The following is a 16,830-nucleotide window of genomic DNA, read 5'->3' on the forward strand; positions in this document are numbered from 1 at the left end:
TCTGTAAATAAATAATGTACTGCCATTGTTATGTCGTTGTTGTTGTTCTAGGGTTTAACGCCATTTTTCAGCACAAGATAGGCTATACATGGTGGCCAGTATAACTGGTGGAGAAAGAACCTTAGAAAACCCAGGGAAGAACCACCGACCCACGAGAAGCTACTGGCAGGCTTTCCCACATACCGACGCTAGCTGAGTCTTGGACTCGAACCCACGCAGACAGAGGTGAGATGGCAGTGATCCGGAACGGAGAGCGCTTTAGACCACTCGGCCACTCGGGGCCCCCATTGTTATGTCAGTTATAATATTGTTGATAGAGCAGTATATAAACAGTTTCTTTACATCTACATACAAGACCTATGTACAAAAACAAGACTGACAAAACTATTAAATACCCTTCACAGTGCGAGACTAAACAAAATATTACAGAAAAAAACACTTAGCCCAGTATAGTATATTATGAAAGTGTATCAGTGTATTGATACAGTGTTTAGAGTGGTTTGTATTGATAAAGTGTTTAGAGTGGTTTGTGTTGATAAAGTGTTTAGAGTGGTTTGTATTGATCAAGTGTTCAGAGTGGTTTGTGTTGATACAGTGTTTAGAGTGGTTTGTATTGATAAAGTGTTTAGAGTGGTTTGTATTGATAGTGTTTAGAGTGGTTTGTATTGATGCATTGTTTAGAGTGGTTTGTATTGATGCAGTGTTTAGAGTGGTTTGTATTGATACAGTGTTTAGAGTGGTTTATATTGGATACAGTGTTTGGAGTGGTTTTTAATGATACACTGTTTAGAGTGGTTTGTATTGACACAGTGTTTAGAGTGGTTTGTATTGATACAGTGTTTAGAGTGGTTTGTATTGATACATTGTTTTGAGTGGTTTGTGTTGATACAGTATTTAGAGTGGTTTGTATTGATACAGTGTTTTGAGTGGTTCATACAAATTAAAACATATTTTTGCAGACTTGTAAAATAATGCTTTTAGCTGTACTGGTCATAGACCAGAAGAGCTTATAGGATGGCTTGTTGTCCATCATCAAATGTTGACCGTTAGCACGTTTGTTATCACTTCAAAACTACTTGGAGGATTGCCATGAAATTTTATAAACACATTCATTCCAAAGTCTAGTCTGTCTCAGTGAAGATGTTGCTGCTCAGATGTCCAATATGGTCACCACATCAGCCATCTTGAAAATCTGTCACTACTCATCCTGAATTAATGGTCATCAAAACATAATGGTTTCACAGTAGACTTATGAGGTTTAGTTGGTCCTAAATGAAAATGGTACTGATCTGACAGGCAATATGACCACTACAGAAGCCACCTTGAAAATCTTGTTATTACCTTTCCTCCACAAAGGAACCATCATTTCAATATGGGGCTGTAATCAGAAGACTTGTATAGTTGGTCTTAAATGAAAATGGTACCAATCTGACATCCAATATGGCCACCAAAGCAGCCATGGTGGTAATCTTGGTATCATTACTCCTCTTCACTGAAAGGCCATACCAACATAGGGCTTTTACTAAAGGACCTTTTAATGATGTCCAATTGGTCCAAATGAAAATGGTGCCAGTATGACATACATTATGATTTCTCCTTCAAATACATTCCCCGATCACATTAATGTTAGGGATATAAGCCTGCTACCTCTCGAATCCAGCCCTACTAAAAGATGAAAATTCGTCTTTTCTGTCTGTCTTATATAGACCAAAGGGCAAGAACTCTTGCCCCTTACCTCCCCTTGCCACCGCCAGGTGTCACTAGTTTTTAAGCTTCGCTTGTACTGATAATACATACATTTTACCTCCAAACAATTCAAGCCATCTTAGCGTTAAATTGGACCATCCGAAGTTAAATTTGGATTTATTGCGCTGGACAATCATTCTTCTACAGGTTGTATACATTATTTTAACAATTTTTTCAAAATTGAGTGACTTTGTCACCCTTACGGATTTCGTTTACTGAAGACCATGTTACACACGCTATCGCTGAACTCGTGTTGTCAATTAAGAGTTAACGCGACACTGACTAATTTCACTTACTCCGTTAGTAACGGTTGTGGTATTAGTGAATTAATAACATGCTGAATTGCTAATTTGTGCTTTGTTTTCTTTTCTTGTGTCGTTTCAGTAGAAATGTCAACCAAATGCATGAAATGCAAAAGTTCAAAGCAAAAGAAGACAACCATGACTCTTGTATTGTATGTACCAAGTGTACATCATCTATACCATGCAGCGTGTGTAATACTTGGACAGAGCAAATGTGGGCTGATGTTGTCCAGAAGACAGCAAAAGGGAGGGATAGACGGAATAAGTCAAAGAAAGATAACATTGATGTCCTCAGTATACATCCGAAGACAGCCTCCATTGCGAGTCTTGTGGGGGACATTGGGGTCCCCCCTCCACCTAAAGTTCGTCGTTTGCAGCCGTCAGCCACAGTAACATCAGCGGCAAAGGAGGAAAATAATGTTGACAGGGTACAACAGTCCACCTTTGAACAGATGCGTCATTTGGTCCAGGAAACGATGACGCAGTTATTGACATCAGGCCAGATATTACCCTTATTTCCCTCGCTCGCTTCACAGCTTTTTCTGACTCTTTGGGGGAGTGTTCCCCCAATTTTAGGCTGCCCAGTGGGCGTAAGTCCCCTTGCATGCCCGAGCATGGTCTTTGGGCCTGTAAGTCAGGACGCATGGGGTTTTTACCGGATCCATCGGATCCATTTCATTATACAACCTCTATGTCACTGGCCGTCCAGTTGTCCCAGCATGGGGACCCTATTGCTAAAAATGGTCCGACCAAATATGATTTACGTTTTTTTTAGTGATAAATCCGTCCGTCAAGCTGTACCGCCGGCAACATACCAATACTATGGCAGAGATTTTAGTGAGAAATCTGTCCGTCCAGCCAGGCCATTGGAGCAGCCAGTATCGGTGATAGCAGGACCGTCGCCACATTCAGGCCGACCACAAGCCAGACAAACCAGCCGGCAGGGCTGGCTGTCCATATGTTCACGGCTTATCCACAAGGGAGAGTTAGTGACAGTGTCAAGGATGACGGAATCGCTTCATCTTTGCCACCTGGTATGCTCTATCCAGAAATGCAAGCTATTCCAGAACACGACTTGGCACACAGTGAGGGTGACGAAACTCCTGCAAATCAGCCGTACACAGATCCAACCATGGAACGGAGTTTGGCTTTAAGGCGGCAGTGGAAGAAATTTATAGGGTGTTGGCAACTTCAGAATGTCCTCCTCCTCCTACCACCACTCGACTACAAAGTTAAGGCGTCTGTAGATCTTGACGGGGAGGAAGAGACGCCGTCCTTCTGGCTCCTTCCCCAGTCAGCAGAAATTAAGGAGATCAATGATCGTCTATCAGGACGAATGGGTGATCGGGGAATGCTAAGGCGTTCTTTTCAGAAAGCCAAGTACCAGCGATGTTCTCGTGTCGCTGGTGCAAAATTCATTCAGATGCCTTCAGTATGGATCTTCCGGCCCTGGACAAAAATATGGCAGCAGTTCACTTGTCCGCTCCACTGTTTCACAAAGTGGACAAAAATGTGTTCCATGCCATGTCAAAGCTAGTCCGGAACGTAGTCACTACGTCTTCAATGTCAGACTTGGCTTCATTAGCCATTTTCTGACTCGCAGAAAAATCCGACAATAACCATGCTTGGGAAGTGACGGCCCAGATTGCTAGAGTTATTAACAGGGCAGCTCATCATTCCATGGCTAATGCGTTGACTGCTTCTGCCAACTTAGACCTGATACGACGTGACACATGTCTGCGGTCCACGTCGCTCAAGCCCCATCATACTCTGGCTTTATGGATGAATCCGTTTGGGTCACCTTTATTCTTTGGAGGAAAAATTGAAAAAGTTCGGAAGCAGGCAGCTCAGGAACTGCCCCTCCAACTCGCCGCCCAACCCTCACAGGCGTTTAGAAAAAATCCCCTGCCACAGCAGAGGGATGATTGGCGGACCAGGGACAAGGGATCCTTACAATCAAATGTGCAGGAGACAGACCAGGAGACAACAGTCTAATCAAGCTAGGAGGCAACCATACAGAGGTGGTAAGAAACAAAGTTTCTCCGTCTTCAAGCCTCCTAACTCTAAAAGTTGACATACCCTCCCCACCACCCGTGGACAGCCTACCTGTGGGCAGCCACCTCCTGCAATTTCAGGACTACTGGACCACCTTTTTTTCTCAGAATGATTGGGTGATCCAGGTCATTTCGGAGGGGCTTCGGATTTCATTTATCCAAGCCCCTCCCCTGTCCACCTTTCCCCTCTTCACGGACGTACCATCCTATCGGGAGAAGGATACCTTTATACAACAGGAGATACGGTCACTCATAGAAAAACAGGCGGTGGAGATTGTGAAAAAACCGCAATCGCCGGGGTTTTATTCCAGGCTGTTTCTTATCCAGAAGGCAAACGGCAAGTTGAGGCCGATCATCGACCTGAGTCGCCTCAACCAATACATTTTACCACCGAAATTCAAGATGGAAACGGCGAGATCAATCCGTCTTTCCATCCGGCGGGACGAGTATGCCGTCAGTCTAGATATGACTGACACATATTTTCACGTCCCTATCCACCCAGCGTCGCGGAAATTTCTCCGATTTGCTTACTGTGATGCGGTTTATCAGTTCCAGGTCCTACCCTTTGGCCTCAACATCAGCCCTTGGGCTTTTACCAAGGTTATGGATTGCGTCGTCACCCTGTTCCGCTCGACTTCATCTACAGGGATGGCAATGTACTTGGACGACATCCTCCAGAAACATATGGTAAATTCTATTCTGCTCAAAGGCAGAAACGATCTTTTAGCACTTTTTGATCATCTAGGCTTTCTCGTAAACTGGAAAAAGTCGGATCTCTGTCCATCCCAGCGTTTTGTCCATCTGAGTATGGAGTTTCTCACTGATCTGAATCTGGTACAGCTTCCTCGCGCTCGCGTAATCTGGATCGTTGAACTTGTTGAGTCCATTTCCAACAGGACGTGGATTTCAGCGAGAGAATTCTTGCAACTCCTCGGATTATTCAGTGTGGCAGCAGACTTGATCCCGCTTGGCCGTCTTTTTATGTGTCCCTTACAAATGACGTTACTGGCACAATGGCACCCCTTTTCAAGTCCCCTCAATCAAACAATAATGATCACGCCTGAGATACGATCATTCCTGCGTCAGTGGCACAACCCCGGTTGGCTGTCCATGGGGATTCCTCTGGAGATGCCCCAAGCGGAGATAACAGTATGTACCGACGCCAGTACCTACGGTTGGGGTGCCCACCTGTTGACGGACTTCGCTACAGTCAGCGGCACGTGGGAGCCAGAGGAGAGGCCTCTCCACATCAACCTTTTAGAAATGAGGGCTGTCATCAATGCCTTTCATTTCTGGAAGGATCAACTCTCAGGAAAAACTGTCCTCATTATGTCAGACAACTCTGTGGTGGTGACTTACCTCCTCAAACAAGGGGGCACCAAATCACCAGACCTGTGCATTCTGATCTGGCAGTTTCTAAGTTGGTGCGACAACCTCCACATCAACGTACAAATCAGACACATTCCCGGCAGACTCAATGTCTTGGCCGACACTCTATCCAGGAAAGGTCAAGTCATTCACACGGAATGGTCACTCCATCAATCAGTCTTTCTTTGGATTTGCACACTTTGGGGGTGTCCGATGATCAATCTTTTGGCGACAAGGTGGAATCGCAAGTTGCCCATCTTCATCTCTCCGGTTCCTGACCCAGAGGCTTGGGCCATGGATGCTCTGTCAATCAGCTGGGAGGGGTTGTGGGCATTCGCCTACCCTCCCACAGTTTTGGTACCGAAAATAATCCAGAGGTTAAGGTGTCAGAACTGTCGGATGATTCTTATTTCCCCTCTCAGATGGAACAAGTCCTGGGTCACCGATCTACTTGATCTAGCGATAGATCTACCCAGGAAGATTCCAACCAGCCCAAATCTTCTCAAACAACCGCAGTCATGGGTGTTCCACCCCTGCCCAGACCGTCTTCTTCTTCACGCTTGGCTCTTGTCCGGGCAGCCTTGCGAGACAAACAATTTAAACCTTTGATTGTGGAGAGAATCTCAAGAGCAAGAAGGCCCTCCACTCTGAAGGCTTACGAGGGAAAGTGGCGTGTTTTCAGGGACTGGTGCCATATCAATAACATTTTCCCTTTGAGTGTCTCAATCGTCCCAGCTTAAAAAACTAGTGACACCTGGTGGTGGCAAGGGGAGGTAAGGGGCAAGAGTTATTGCCCTTTGGTCTATATGAGATAGACAGAAAAGACGAATTTTCGTCTTTTAGTAGGGCTGGATTCGAGAGGTAGCAGGCTTATATCCCTAATGTTAATGTGATCAGGTAAGTATTCTCGAAGAAACATAATTTACAAAAAATTTGCTATCCATTGCAGCATTCTTGAAAATCTTATCATTGCTCCTCCTGAATTGAAAGTTGAAATGGTAAGAGATTTCCTCCAAAAGACATGATGTCTGGTTGGTCCTAATGAAAACAATGCTTCACTGACATCCAAAATGGCCACCAAGGCAGTCATCTTGAAAATCTTGTTATTGCTAATCAGAATGGATAATCATATCAGCGTGAGGTTTTCAGCAAAGAAAAAACTTATAATGTCTAGTTGGTTGTAAATGAAAATGGTGCCAATCTGACATCAACTGTGACCACTGTTAGAACCATTTTGAAAACTGTTTTTGCTGTGTCTTTTGAATGGAAAGTTGTATCAGAATGGTGTTTTCACCAGAGAACTTCTTGTGGTGTCTAGTTGGTCTGACATAAACATTGTGCAATCTAATATCCAATATGGCCACCACAGCAGCCATCTTCAAAACTGTATTGTTACTCCTCCTAGTTGGAAAGTCAAATCAGTATTGGTTTTTCAACAGTAGATTTCTTATGTAAAGTTGTTAAATGAAAATGGTGCAGATCTGACATCCAGTGTGGCCACCATTTTCTTAAAATCTTTTTATGCTACTTGTCCTAAATAGATGGGGTTTTCACCAGAAGACTACGGTATCTACTTGGTCTTCAATGAAAAGTGTGCTTCTCTTACCTGCCACGATAAACATAAAATCTTCTTTCAAATTCTGTTGAATGGATGCTCATACCGTATTGGTGTTTTCACCAAAAGTCTTCTAATGGCCTTTGTCATAATTTGTCCTAATTGAAAACGACGCTGATCTTAACATCAGATATGGCTGTTACTAGCTAATTTGAAAATCTTGTCACTCAAGAATTACATTCATGAGTTAAAGTTATAAAAAGGAAATTTATAATGAATTTCTGGAAGGGACCTGCATTTCCCTCTGTTGCTTGAAGATCTGTTCCATTTAGGGATGTTGCCAAAAAGGTGTCCATGGTTCTTCCTGGGATATGAAAGCCACAGCTCGTGCTTAGGTGCGATTATTGACACATGGAAGGAAGTTGTAGTCTCCCATTAGGGGCAGTTCCTCAACACTTCCAGGTGTAGGGAAGTCTCTACCACATAGAGTCAAGTAATGTCTTATTGATGCAAGGGAACATGGTCTTCTCCCGCATAAGATCAAGCTTAAAATCAAGATCTGGTTCATTGGAGTTGAGTTCCCCCAAGCAGAAACTCCCAAGTAAGGTCAAAATCATCTAACCATTCATTTCCCGTTGTCAAGGCACCAATTCCAGGATAAGGTGTCAAGTTACAGTCATGGTGTCTGTTTGAAAATTTGCTCGTCTTTTTCAGCAAATTTTAGGTTTCTGCATAATGAATGTGCAGTACCCTGGTTCTTCTTTGTTGCTATTTTGCCCTTAACAATGTTCCACTTACAACAGGAAGCAGCTTAGTCGAGTGTACCCAAAAGGTCAACGAGTGGACTCCTCAAACTATGATCCCTTCCCAATGTGGAATTGTGGGGCACAAATGGTTGCACTAAATTACCAGACAGAGGATAGGCCTATGCAGCTTAATGAGGGGCGATTCATGCGAAATGGAAGGTAAAGCTGGAAAAAATTGTTGTTTTGACTCTTAATTTATTAATTCATGCCGTATTCTCCCCATAGTTATTACAGTGTTGGAACATGTGCACCTGAAAAATTGCAAAAAATCATTGGAAATTTGATGGATCTTTTTGAGCAGTGTACCTAAATAAGATATTCAGCTGCACATATTAGCAATGACACAGGCATACAATACTTATTTCAGTACAATGAAATGTTGTTTAGCTTTTGGGGTGAATTTTTGAGAGATGTATGAGATTCTGCAACATCTATTTCCATACATGGAGTACTGTCCAACTTGGCACATACTAGTTTTGTTGTTGTTGTTGTGGGGTTTAACACCATTTTTCAGCACACAATAGGCTGTGCATGGTGGCCAGTATTAATGGTGGAGGAAGAACCCGGGAAAACCCTGAGAAGAACCACCGACCCACGAGAAGCTACTGGCAAGCTTTCTCACATACCCACATTGGCCGAATCCTGGACTCGAACCCACGCAGACAGAGGTGAGATGGCAGGGATCCATAATGGAGAGCGCTTTAGACCACTCGGCCACTCAGGGCCCCTATATACTAGTTTAACAGGAATCTGGTAATTGGAAGGTCAGAGTTACATGGTTGTTTAGTTGTGTGTTACTAAAGCTGTCATCACAGGTGAAATGATAAATCTATTTTTATTCTCCATCACATACCTTTCCTTTTTATATATGGGATATTTTAATCTCACAGTTGATTGGCGAATGGAATGTTTTAACCTCACAGTTGATTGGTGAATGTGATATTTTAATCTCACATTTGATTGGTGCCTGTAAAATGTACATGCATTTGTCACTGTCCTTGTGGTGTGTACCTAAAATTCATCCACCTATCACAAAACTGCTGGAAGTAAGATGGGGGTTTGGGATGTCATATTCTAGAAAAATCTTAAACATATTTAACTGTCAGTGATTTAGCCTTGTGGACTTCACTTTTTAAACTGTTAAAAGTCATTTGCTTTGACATTTATTGTACAAGTCAGTATTTTTATGGAACTTGTTCAGATGAAATAAAGCACAGTATTTTGTCATGGATTTCTTAGCTACATGTTTACGTGGCAAAAGAATCTATATATTTTCTGCAAGTGCATATGTTAGTTTTTTTCCATGGATTTATGTGCAGGTTTCCTTGCCTTTTGTAGTTTTTAACTTGTCATGGGATGCCAGACAAGGGATTTATCCAGGCCTGGATTTTAAAAGATTTGTCAATAGTTATAAGTGATACCATATTTACTATATATATTGGGACATGATAAAATAATTTTTTTCCAGTCCCAGACCTTATGGTTAAACTTTTTTACACTTAGGTCGTATGTCTCAAGACTTAGGAAACGAAACAAATTTGTGATTAATTTGCCCTCCCCCCACTGCACATTGCAGTAAAATAGATTAACAGAATGCTTATTTGATAATAAAATGAAAGAAAATAACCTTGTATTATTAGTATCATTCATTCCTCTTTGTTTTATCATAAGCATTAAAGGAAAAAAAATCTATCCATGAACTGTGTATATTGCATAGGCATCCATATTGTAGGGTCTTTTGCTTACGTCAGATAACACTTGAAACATTGTTCATTAATGTGAACATAGAGAAATAAATCGTGTTTGGTTTCACTCAAAGGTTAAATATGTTATCTGACTGGCAAGGTTGCAAACATGAGAAAGAAATATCAACCAATTGCTTGATGGCATCTCCTATTCATGCACAACATGGTGTTAGGTTCAAAATAACCAAGATTGTACTATAGCTAGGTTTATTATATGACAGTATCTCGCAAATATAAATCATTATTTGAAAATACATTCACTGTAGGTGCAAATGACAATCTTTTCAGTAGCATGAGTTACAAAAAGTATTATTAAAGCAAGTTATTGCTGTATATTCTGTTTACCTGCTGACATAATTCCCATTTGTATTAATTAAGACTACAGATGCCAAGCAAATATAAGCCTGGGTGGTAAATAATCAAAACCGGCAAGGAGCAATAAACTCATAGTTTGAACTTGCTGGCAAGATATCAAATACAGAGGTTATTTTATTACAAAGCAAGCCTACCCCAGAAGCCTACATTTTTTTTATATACATACAAAATCAGCTGACACAGGGAAGCCAACTTTGGTAACATTTTACTGGTATTCATGGGAATTTTGTTAATAAAATGAAACAATAGAAGAATTTTTAAAATACACAATATAGTGCTTTGTGCACAGACACTGATGACCCTATGTCGCCCAGAAGAATTGGAGAAAATAAAATCATTGGATGAAGGCCGGAAGAGAAGATGATTTCACTAACAATATGATAATTCCAGTGTACTTTGATCTCATTCCCGGAGGGACTGTCAATAAGATGGGGGTTAAAAGTGTGAGAATTAGCATGACTGGTGCAGATTATTAAAAAAAATACTGACTTTTATTTCTTGCAGTTTTCACTTCAGGAGATTTATTGCCCCCAGTGATAATTTTTCAAGGCATGTATTCATGCACCGCAAGAATGGGTCATACATGTGCAGGAGAAGGGTTAAGTTTATTTGATGTTGCTGCATTGAATTAAAGAGTTTTATCTCAAGTACACAGTTTTATGGTTTTTTTAAGATATAATTTATGTTGTAGTGCATTTTCCAAAATGTAATTTTTGAATCATTTAACAGATGTTCCAGAACTAACTACTAAAAAAAAACAATGTGTCCCAGAACATACATTGCAGTAAAAACTTACTTTAAAAATCAATTTATGGTGTCCCAACAAATACAGTGTCCCAACATATACAGTAAATGTGGTAGTTGGTTTGACTGTCATTTTGTTCAGTGAGCTTTGATATTTTTCTCACATTTTTGACCTTCTGTCCTCTCCTATTTTCTTCCTGTAGATGCGGCTATGTCCTGCAGCCAGCTTGTATGAGGTCAGAAGACTATGACCCTTTTGATAAGCGCACAATAAAGGTGGATCCCTTGACGATCTCAGTAACAGTAAGTTAAATTATATAGCAGCCTCATTAACAATACTTACCACTAATAAATAAATGTTTGTGATTGAACTTTTTAGATACAGTTAAATGCCATTATAGTACAGTTCGTTGTGACTTGAATTCAGATATAGTATGATTGCGGCATGGCTCCTAAACTTTCCTGTAGTTCCACCAGTTTGTTATGTAGTTGAGGGGTTGCATCTTGATGAGTATGACACTTTCATCACAAATGTAGGTCAGTGTGACCTATATTTCATGCTTCAATAGTGGGTCATGAAACTTGAGGGAATACATATTGATGAATGATACACCCTCAAAACAAATGTGGGTCACTGACCTCCATTTTATGACTAAATGAATTTTGTTAAATTGTTTATTTCTCAAGCTTTATTCATGCTAGAATCATGAACTAGATGATTAAATGCATCTCTATTAGTATTACATCCTTGCCTCAAAATGATATTACTTGACCTACTTTTCATATTTAAGTGGATTATGTTCAGTTTTTGCAATAGCTCATGACCAAATAGTTTTTTTTTAGAACCATATTGTTAATCTTGACACTTTTGTTCCCAGTGAATATGTCCAGATAATTGAATCAAGCACATTTTTATTTTACAATGTCAACATACTGTATACTGTACATGTGCATGTATTTGATGGCTGTACATGTACTGTATATTCAGTAATGGTTGAAATAAATTAAGGAATACATCTATTGATTTGTGTTTATTTCACTTTATTATAACATGCACTTATACATTAATGTAAATATAAGTTTAAACAATTAACCACACTGAACAAATTTTAAACAATTAACACACTGAACACAGTTAAAACAATTAACACATTGAACACAGTTAAAACAATTAACCACATTGAACACATTTTAAACAGTTAACACATTGAACATATTTAATAATTAACACATTGAACACATTTAACAATTAACACATTGAGCACATTTAACAATTAACACATTGAGCACAATTAACAATTAACACATTGAGCACATTTAATAATTAACAGATTGAGCACTTTTAACAATTAACACATTGAGCACATTTAACAATTAACACGTTGAACACATTTTAAACAGTTAACACATTGAGCACATTTAACAATTAACACATTGAGCACATGTAACAGTTAACACATTGAGCACATTTAATAATTAACACATTGAGCACATTTAACAATTAACACACTGAGCACATTTAACAACACATTGAACACATTTTAAACAGTTAACACATTGAACACATTTAACAATTAACACATTGAGCACATTTAACAATTAACACATTGCGCACATTTAACAATTAACAACAGTGAGCACATTTAACAATTAACACATTGAGCACATTTAACAATTAACAACAGTGAGTCTTGATAGTGTCTATGCTGCCCATTATCTCTTCTCGTCAATGCTTGCTTGATGTTATCACTGTAATAATGTGAAAGATATAGTTAATATAAATATAATAATAATGTAAATGTATCTCACAGTTAAATGTGCTATGATAAACTGATAAAATGAATTAATGTTTATAATTATTATTTTACAGCTGTTATAGCTGCTAATGAACCAATTATTGATGTTTTTTTTATATTATGAAATGAAGCCCTATACTATCCAGAGCTTAAATCAATCAAGTTTATTTCTATAGCCTATGCCGAACTGTAATTGTTACATATAGTTGGAAACGACATGCTTGATTTATTAACCATATATTATATCAAAACTGGACAGTTTGATCACATTCTGTTTATTTAGTTATTAACACCCCTGTTGTCAAGAAGCAAAAACAAACATTGTTTATTCAATCATTGATTACAATTATTTGAAGATTTTCCATACATGATAATGTGATCAATTTATGACTTGAATATGCCAGTAGAATTTTACCAATAAGAGATTGATAACTTGACACACATTCAGATTTGTGCAGGTGAGTCTGTATTATCCAACTGTATTTTCATATATGATTCTTCAAATTTTCTTATTTTTGTTCAGATTATTTACAGTTTATCAAAGCAAGTTTTATAGTAATTTTACACTTTGTTCCCTGAGTTTGATTTCCAGATTCAGAACATGGATTCTTTTTATTAACGGAGCAAATTAATGTTTTGGAAATTTTGTTCCTTGTTTCTCACAAAAAATAACTACAATGCATCCCACTGAGTGCTAAAGCCTCTTGACAGACATAGATCACTGTGTCCTATATTTCATGCTTTACTGACTTGGTTCAGTGTCAAGCACTGTTTATACCAGAATCATCAAACTGGGTGATTTATGCATCCCTATTAGAACTGTACTTTTACAACCAAAATAAGGACCATGTGACCTACATTTAACATTTACTGGATTAGATCGAGTTTTTGCATATTTGACCACATTGGTTTTTTGTTTACTGTATAATGTTTCAATAACTGGAATCATGAAAGAGTTTCAGGAGGATGCATCTTGATGATTACTACATCCTTAGCTTAAAAGTATGTCATGGTGACCAATATATTACATTTGACTGAGTTTGGTTCAGTTTAATGTTTTTACTGTTCATTAAACTCTTAGTATACCCAAAAAAGTCTGTGACCTGTATTTCACATTTTGCTGGCTTAGTTTCAAGTTGTTTCATTCAGCTTATGACCACATATGTTTTCCAAATGCTCAGTGCACACTATCCTATATAGAATCATGAAACTTGATGATGCATCCTTATGAGAAGTACTTTATCATTTTAGTAGTCAGTCAGTGTTGACTATATTTCACATGGCATTGATCTGAATACAAATGTTGCTGTTAATTTTTAGCTTATGGTCACATTAGCTTTTGGCATGTTATATGCTGACACTCCTACCTAGAACCTTGAAACATGGTGAGTAAATGCATCTTGACAAGTTCTACATTCTGTTTTCCTGAAGAGGACTCTCTGATCTATATTACATGCTCATGGACTTTCTTTACATTTTGTGTTAAAGTTCATTTCTTGGGTGTTGTTTATGTTCCAGTCATGAAAATTGATTATTGGATGCATCTGTTACTACTATATCCAAAAAGCCAAAGAGGGTCACTGTAACCTACATTCTACATTTATTCATCAATGCTAGACCTAGGTGACAGAGTGGTCTCAGATACTTGCTTTTACAGCTCACTAACACATCGCATTTCTGCCCACATGAGTTTGAGTTTCAGCTTAACCAGTTTTGGTATGTCAGAAAGCTTGGCTATAGTGGGTCAGTTTCTTCCTCTGCCACATAATGAGACTGCCATGTCTAGTGTATCTTGAGCTGTATATTGGCATTAAAGCCCACAAAATGAAACCATACTAGACCTATATACATCATAGCCTACTTAGAAGTCCCTTTCTAATCAATGCAGTTTGATGATATAGGAATGAATTTGTCAGTTCAGTGGTAAACATTACATATTAATGACTGAACTGTATATTGTGATAGGTTACTGTTAGTAGTTAACTATGTACTGTACACGTGAACGACTATATGAGGTAGATGTGTGGATTGTTTATGTGAGGTAGTGGCCAATCAAGGTGATTACTGGTTACTAAAAAAGCTAATAACTTTCACCCAGTTAAATCTAGATTTGTAGGGTGGACTTAAATATGGGTGGGGGTATAATGAGGGTGGACTTAAATATGGGTGGGGGTATAATATGTTGGAGGGTGGACATAAATATGGGTGGGGGTGTTGATAATATGTTGATAATGGTACTCATTTTAGCAGTTTATTTTTGTTTTTCTTAAATAAACGTGTCATGCAGCATGCCTCCCCATCAACAATTTATATGTAAAAAGAGCTGAACCATTTTATGGACTGAATTTGGCACTTAGTCACCTAGCATGAAGGGCTTTCAGATTTATACAAATGATGCTGATTTGCAATCAAATGTAGCTGCTAAATTTGAAAGTAGTAAAATTCCTTAAACAACTTCTCCAAAATTTCTCAACAGAAAATTTGATAGAAAAGCATCCTTGCAGAACAGCCATTAATATTGATAAAAAAATTTGCTGATCTGCCATCAAATGTGGCCACTATCAATAAAATAAGAAAAACCACTGAATGACTTATTTAAAACCATTTAATAGAATTTGGCCAAACTTAACAGAAATTATCTTGGCCTGTCTTTTTGAAATTGTACAGTGATGCTGATTAGCCATTAGATATAGTTGACATTAATAGAAAAAGTGAACAACTAGATATAGTTGACATTAATAGAAAAAATGAACAACTAGATATAGTTGACATTAATAGAAAAAATGAATAACCTTTGAATGACCTTGAAACCCATTCAACAGAATTTGGTCAGGACATTTCAGTATTAGGTAAATGATACTGATGTGCCATCAAATATGTGCAGTCAGCAACATTGCAAGAAGTTTAAACACTGTGCATGCAAATGACCCATATTTTTTTGCCAGCTACTAATGCATTTAGCTATTGGGTAGATGTCAAAAAGGTGAGTAGTCTTAGGCACACTTGAGCCTCTTGTTGTTACAAGTTAAACAGATAGGCTATTACATCTCTTATTTTCTTCTTTTACAGATTATTGCAGCTAGACATTTGACCAAAGCAAAACGAGGAATTGCCAGCCCATTTGTAGAGATAGAAATCATAGGACTAGAATGTGATAACAACAAATACAAGACAGTCAAAATAGGTTTGTCTTTTAGAATTTATTATTATATATCCATCAAAATACATGAAAAATCACAATATTTAAACTTTTAAAAATGACTCTAGGTATTAAGTCATGTAACAGAAAATTTTTATATCTGAACACAACTGCAAACACTAATCATGGGTTCCCACCAACTAATGTAGAACAAGTTGAATTATCAAATTCCTGTTATTACACATTTTCATTTTACCTATATACAAGTGTTAATACAATATAAACAAAATGTGGGCTACCTCAACATTGGTTGTGCACATTGTGTTACCTTATCCATCCACATCTTATGTATTTTTTTAAAAATTTATGACTAAAGAATTCTAATAAACAGCTTCTACTGTATTTGAGTCCCTCCCCCATTTTTTCCCCATATAATAATAATAATAATAATGAGGATTTTGTATAGCGCCTAATCTTTAGAAGCTCTAAGTGCTTTACAACATTAGACAACACCTATAACATAAAAAAACATATATAATGATACGATTACAAAAAACAAACACCATGAAATTAGAGAACATAAAAAACATGCTGAAAATATTTAAGGTAGGAAACATTATTAGGTCTTTAAGTTTGTTTTGCATATGCCACACTATATCATTTATATGGCATAATGTATTACCCCTGGTCTGTACATCTTGTAACACCTTGTTAGGTTTTAAATTTTCCAGTACTGTGGTGTTCCATGAATGCATTCTTTGTCTTATACATACCAGTTTTCATTTATTTCATGATCTGCACATACCCAAAATTTGAAGGCCCAACGAACAACGATCCATCCAAAGAGATAACAGTATCCCTCTTCTTCAGTCCATGAATTTAGATACTGGAAGAATGCTTTATTTGAAAAAGAAACAACTTAATAAGTAATATCTGAGTAATGAGTGTTCATTATATCATGGCACTAGTATACAGTACACCTGTTATTAAAGGACAGAGTGATTTGGATTTCATAGACCCATGTCCTTTATAAAGAGGAGTTGAGCTTAGGCTATCCATGCTTGTACATAAATGAGGTAATATTTATACCTGTGATTAATTAATTCAGGGCCAAGAGATGGCCAGATAGCAGAAGAGGTGAGTCTGTCCCCTCTCCAAGGATTCTGTATGTGGTTTCAGCCTCCAGTTACAGGGTCCATT

General features: G+C 38.2%; 1 protein-coding gene across 5 annotated transcripts in view; it reads left to right on the plus strand.

The window, feature by feature from the left end:
* LOC149780075 (1-phosphatidylinositol 4,5-bisphosphate phosphodiesterase gamma-1-like) overlaps nucleotides 1–16,830 on the plus strand; it is a 209,858-nt gene that overhangs the window by 155,893 nt on the left and 37,135 nt on the right. For all 5 annotated transcript variants that reach the window (XM_089936833.1, XM_089936830.1, XM_089936832.1 and 2 more), the window contains exons 28-30: nucleotides 7,819–7,990; nucleotides 10,899–10,998; nucleotides 15,561–15,675. In XM_089936833.1, coding sequence (XP_089792959.1) covers nucleotides 7,819–7,990; nucleotides 10,899–10,998; nucleotides 15,561–15,675 — 387 coding nt within the window. The remainder of the gene's footprint in view (nucleotides 1–7,818; nucleotides 7,991–10,898; nucleotides 10,999–15,560; nucleotides 15,676–16,830) is intronic.

Source organism: Sinohyriopsis cumingii, chromosome 16 (assembly GCF_028554795.1).
Source record: "Sinohyriopsis cumingii isolate HCF-2022 chromosome 16, ASM2855479v2, whole genome shotgun sequence".
Taxonomy (NCBI): domain Eukaryota; kingdom Metazoa; phylum Mollusca; class Bivalvia; order Unionida; family Unionidae; genus Sinohyriopsis; species Sinohyriopsis cumingii.